Below are 5,803 nucleotides of genomic sequence, written 5' to 3' on the forward strand. Positions count from 1 at the left end.
GGGCAATAGTATTATTTCAGGATCCTTCCAAGGCGATTGTAATTTCTGGGTTAGATCAGTCCCATTGTTATTTGCTGTACAGGAGCAGTAACTTGATTGCCATGCTGACAGTGGGGTCTTGCAGTCCCCATTGACATTTTCAGTCAAGGAAATAATAACATGTGAAAGTGGCTTTACTGTCTGAAGCTTTTTTATTTTTATGTATCATTTCCCGAGGCAAGGGACAAGTGCTTGTAATTGTTTTGAGATCTGGGGCTTAATAGATCTGGAGCAATAAGTTCTGCTGAGGTTTAATAAACAGGACTGGAGAATTGTTCTGGCTTATTTGCTAAGGTGATGGAACTTGCCCCAGTTTATAGGGGTATAACTCCTCTGGTACCAATGTGATTACAGATTTGCAGTCAGTGCAAAACAAGACTTGCCTACTGGTGCAAATACCCTCCTCTGCCCCTCTTCCCTCCCTCCCCTCAGCCCCACTGTCAGGGGAGGGCCTTCATTTCCAGCAGTCGATTGACTCTCTGTAATCTAAATTAAAGCTTGTCAGTGCAGAATTGAGGCTTTAATTCTGTGACACCTGGTCCTGTATAATCAGGGCTCCCTTCTGTTTGGTCTGTATGCTGTAGGCTTTGCTCTTTGCATTTCAGACAGTTTGGACCTTAAAACTCTTCTGGCTTGGTGCTGAACAATTTAGTTCTTAATGAAACACCCTCAAGGCTGCAGACACTGCAGGGAGAACACTTTAAAGGAAAACCACAGATTGGACTCACTGTCTTACAAAACACATGTTTATTTATAGACTTCTTAAAGCCTGCAGTGTGAGCCTGAAGTAAATAAGTAATTTGAAGTAATGAGCTGAGAGACATGGCAGGAGTGTTGTCTTGTGTTTGTTGTTGTGGGTTCCCCCCCTCCTCCAGTCCCTTACAGGAAGGAGAGTCTAGAACACTTAATCCATACAGAGGGCAAACACTTTAATTGCTGCCCATTTATGTAGCTGAAGTACCAGCAAAAGGGCTGGAACAGCAGGGAGTAGCAGTAGCCAAAGTTCCTTTTATTGGAGTAGAGGCTGCATTTGCTGAGTGCCAGAACTGGAGAACTGAAACGGTGAGCTTGGCCCTGACATCCAGCATCAGTCTCCTGTGCCAGAACAGGCCATCTCAGGCTTGCAGTAGCCTGGAGGGCAGGGGAAGAAGGTGCTCCTCCAAACCAGCCACGAACCTCTGCCAGCAGCACGTCTGAGGGCCCCATCCATGCTGTGTGACGTCATGTGCTTGATCCAGGAGCTCACTGTTGTCCGTGCTTCTCCACACTCAGCCCGGAGCCAGCGCACTCACTGGCAGTGAATCTCTGCACTCCCAAATTTCTGAGGGGAAGCAAACCTGGCTGTGCAGGGGGTTGCTTTGCAGGTGATCTGTGCTGTGCAGGGGGTTGCTTTGCAGGTGATCTGTGCTGTGCAGAGAGGCCAGTGCAGGGCTGGGTGCGTCCTGTTGGATTCTCTCGCTGGCTCCGGCGAGGTGGAGAAGCACCACGTGTGACCGTGACTGCGACTGCTGTGCTAACCACAGTGTGTGTTCTCTTGTTTTTGTTTCCTGCTTTTCCACAGCAGAAGGGGCCCCGCCTCACCTACTCGACCCACCATAATCCGACCGGCTGAACCGTCCCTCTTAGATTTATAACTCGAGGCCGTAGACAGCTGGCGACGAGAGCCGTGCCGGCCGCTTCCCCATCCCACACCCTCCCTTCCTCAGCCACAGTCACTCCTCTCATCCATCCCACACCTCTGCCTCCCGCCACCCCCTCCCCAGTGTGCTGTAAAACACTCGTGATCGAGCTCTTCGTCTTCGCTCGTGCGTCCTGTATTGCTTTGTGAGCGTAGAGTAGCCTTCATTCCGTGGCATGGATCCCTGAAGTACCCAGGCTCCTGGGACAGATCAGCCACAGGGACACCCTTTGAGTCCAAGTGGTGGCTGTTCATCCAGTAATTCCATCTGCCTGGCCTAGCCTGGATAAGTGTCCTGCCTGCACCACTTAGTTGTAGCACCCGGGACTGATCTGTAGCTCTTTTCTTTTCTTGTAGTTAAGACAAAAAGCGTGACTTGGGGGGGGAGGGGGGGGGAACCACACACAAACGTGCTGTCGACACACGTGACACCGCTAGGAGCAGATTAGATGTCCTGTGTATTAGTTTGACTTCTAAGGTGCAAAATTTCATGTTGGGAACAGTGCAATCAACCTTTTTATCGAAGTTGAGGCAGGGAGATGGAGGAAGGGGGGAACGAATGGATCTGGTCCTGCTCGAGTGAAGTCTGAGATAGCGCACACACCTCAGCGTGCAGGAGGCTCCCCGGGGCGGGGGGATTCCTGCTGGGGACACACTGGCTCCTGCCAGCTGTTGTCTTGCATCACCATTTTTGGCTGACTTTCCTGACACCCCAGCAGGGCGAGGGGAATAGACACGCTGCTCTCCCCCTCCCCCTTGCACACGGACAGCCAAATGTTTCAGGGAGTTCGCTGTGTGATGTTTTGTTGAGAATATTTCTGCTTTGAATAAGCACATCTCTCAGTGTTTTTGGGGTACTGTGGTGACTTTCTTCCATAGCCTTTTTCTTGCATGTGGATGGTACGTGTTTGGGGAAACTTGTAACCGTTGTTGATCACGACTCATCTTAAGGTTTGGTTTTTACTTTTCATGCTACATGTATTAAAAAAATAAAAAAAAAATACTTGAGAATTAAAAAATAAATCAACCCTGTACATCTCAGATGTCATGTCTCTACCAGAGCTGAATGAGCCACCTGTGTTCCAGGCTTTCCTCCGGGCCTGATTCACATTGAAGTTCTCTCGTTTCAGTGCTATTGCTCTTAATTTCTGTTGTGGATCCTCTATTGTTCTGATGCCAGTTCCTTTCTGTATTTTAACTGTTGTTTTACTACTTCTCCTCCTTTTTCCTTCCCTTTCCCTTTTTCCTTTTTCTTTGTTTTTCTTGTCTTGAACCTCCAGCCGGCCGGGTAAGGCCAGTCCCGCCCGCCCGGAGAGCCCAAAACCACCATTTGACATGTAGTGCTGCTCCCTCTGAGACTCTTTGCCTGCTCTTAGCTGTTCTGTCCTGGAATGGTCTGACTCCAATCTCACACATGGCTTGTTTTCTTTGTAATTTGTGACACACACATATCAGATGTGATTGTAGTGAAACTGTTTTTTGGGGTTTTTTTTTTGTTCGGGTTTTTGTTTTGGTTTGGTTTTTTTTTTCTTTTTTGTTCCCAGCTGCTTAAAGGAGTTAAACAAGTATATTGTAGTAATGAAAAACATATCTTTACTGTTATAAATATCTATAAATATATATATAAGATGAAAAATCTATATCTGTCCAGGTGTTTAAAGCCATTTGTGCTTCCATGTGAATTTTAGGAAATACTTAAGTAGGAAAAGAATATCTATATACATATATATATACACACACACACATCCAAAAAGTTAACCAAATCCCAATGTTGAGTTTTTGAGCTGATTGTTAAATTCTCTGCTGTGTGCAGTTGGGTTATTGTATTACCCCAGACTTGTGGGTGAACTGTCTCAGTGCTGGTAGTAGCTGTGATGCAGTTTGTGATCTACCTGTCACTCTTGTTTATTGGATGAAATAAACTCTCATTTCTGTATAATGAAGGTCTCCACGACTAGAATAAAACCATCTCTCTTTCTCTGGGTGATTTCCAAGCTGTGTTTGATTATAACCTGATCTTTTCATCCCATAGAGTTTAACGAGCTGTACATGCAAGCAGGTGCTGTCACTAATAGGGAAGGTGGAGAAGATCTGCAGGAGCTGCAGTAGAGTGAAACACTTGTCAGGTGCAAAGGTAAATCCTTTGTAGGAGATTTGTGGAGGTGCTTTAGGGTGGGACGTGCACACAGATTGCTTCTTGAAAAGCTCCTCAAAGATTTTATTCATAGTAGCCACTGATGGGAGTTGAGTGAAGAGACTCCATCTCTAGTGATTCCTTCCTGACTGTCCCACCTATCTCCATCTTGCCTTTTTATGGGTTGTAACTTCAGCTTTTACACAACTATTGCTTGCCCTCCCCTGTCCTTTTTTGTCCCCCTCACTGGGCCTGGTCTGTCTATCCCTGGTGTTACACACAGGGCTGTTACAGAGTTATGCCTTCCAAAATATTTTTTATTTATTCAAGTCAGTATTAGAGCCTTATTTTGCAAAACTAGAAACCTCTAATCTGATTGTCAGGGGTCAAGTCTGTCCTGCTAAGAATTCCAGCTACCCTGCCCAGGCAGAATAAAACCTCTCCCCTGCTCTCCAGCCTTGTCCAAAGTGTCCTTTCTCCAGTGCAGCAGCCCTTTCCTGTTGCTTCCTAAAAGCCACAAGCACCAAACATTTTGATGTTTCTCCTCCAATCAGAGGTGCAGAGCCAGAGCAGTTTCTCCAGTTTAAAGCTGTTGGGTGGCAGCTGAACAGTCATTGCTGCTCTGGGGTCACTCCAGGCAAAGGTGAGGTCAGGAAAATGCTCCTGAAGGGAAAAAGGTAAAAAATGAATCTGAAGGTGGGGTCTGGATGTGAAATGTTAGCCAAGAGAAACCTCTCAGCAGCCTGGCTACAGAAAACATTCATTAAAGCTCATCACTGGCAGGGCAGGTGCTTTCAATAAAGAATTCATTCTTCACTTCCCTTTTTCTGGCCTAATTTCAAGGTGATCTGTGCAGAAAAAATACATCTACTCAGTGCCCCTCTGAATAAGTTTATTCAGAAAGCAAATTTGTAACAGGATTTAGTCACCTCTGCCACAGACCACAAACCTTCTCCACTGCTCGTCTCCTTCACAGCGCTATACACCCAATAAAGATTAATTCCATTTACAATAATGCTCTGTATTAAATCACAGCCCTTCCCCTCTTAGTTATGATACAGATTTATGAAGAGCCTGAGCAGGCATGAACATTGCAACAGGCTTAGTCTCTCTGCAAGGAATATACAGCATTTTACACAGGTACAGGATGTACACACCCCCACTGCTGGGAGCTGGGGAGCCCAACCACTTGTGTTACAACAGACTGACACCACGCCTGCCACTCAAGTGAAAGGAGTTCAAAAACCAGCTTCCATCTTCCCCTGGGGGCTCACAGGAAAGCACTAAGTGTGCTGTGTGCTCTTTTTTCAGTTGTATATGGAAATACTGAGATGGACCATTTGAAAAAAAAAAAAAAACAACCCCCACTTAATCTGCCTCTGGCAGCAGAAGAAAAGCTCTCTGTTAGGCTGGTGTAAAGCTTCAGCAGCTTGGGCATGAAGAAATGAAAGGTCTCGCCTGTTGAACAAACACAAAAATTGATTGTGTGTTCCTGTGCTTGCCTCTGCATCTGCACAGGTAGCAGGAAGGTGGTGGGTGCTGCTGCAGGCACCGGCCCATGCTCGTGTTTGATCCCACAGCTGGGATGATCAGGTCCCTTCAGCCTCACCTGTGCCTCCCTCAGAACTCCATTGCTGAACCAGCCCTGCTCAGAACAGGCAGTTCTTGCCTGAAGGCAAATTCAGTTGCAGGATCTCCACGTGCAGTTCACCATTTCCACACCCAGCTTTGTTTTGCTGCTGCTGCAGGGAGCTCTCTCCTCCCTCCATGGTTTTTCTCCTCAGAATCAGGGCTGTGGCTCCAAGGCAGTGCCAGGTGCAGCAGCACTTGCTGATGTGTCCCAGGAACTTGCACTTGGGCCACAGAATCTTGGTTTCCTCCCCTCTACTGCACTGCTTACGAAAATGGGAGAAGAGGGAAGCTCAGGGCTGGAGAACTAGAACCCCTAAGAG

General features: G+C 46.9%; 1 protein-coding gene across 16 annotated transcripts in view; it reads left to right on the top strand.

The window, feature by feature from the left end:
- Positions 1–3,700, top strand: part of DNM1 (dynamin 1) — a 65,031-nt gene extending 61,331 nt beyond the window's left edge. For 6 of the 16 annotated variants that reach the window (XM_027877808.1, XM_027877805.1, XM_027877796.1 and 3 more), the window contains one exon: positions 1,601–3,695. Coding sequence is in view for 7 of the 16 variants with exons in the window: in XM_027877796.1 (XP_027733597.1) it covers positions 1,601–1,673 (73 nt within the window). In the remaining 9 variants the exon portion in view is untranslated. Of the gene's footprint in view, positions 1–1,600 lie in introns of all 16 variants that reach the window. The other 10 variants (XR_003570493.1, XR_003570495.1, XM_027877804.1 and 7 more) reach the window with 4 other exon arrangements.
- The last annotated feature ends 2,103 nt before the right edge of the window (positions 3,701–5,803 follow it).

The sequence above is a fragment of the Empidonax traillii genome, unplaced genomic scaffold (assembly GCF_003031625.1).
Source record: "Empidonax traillii isolate 1590-97213 ecotype Southwest subspecies unplaced genomic scaffold, ASM303162v1 scaffold34:size3740991, whole genome shotgun sequence".
NCBI classification, from domain to species: Eukaryota; Metazoa; Chordata; class Aves; order Passeriformes; family Tyrannidae; genus Empidonax; species Empidonax traillii.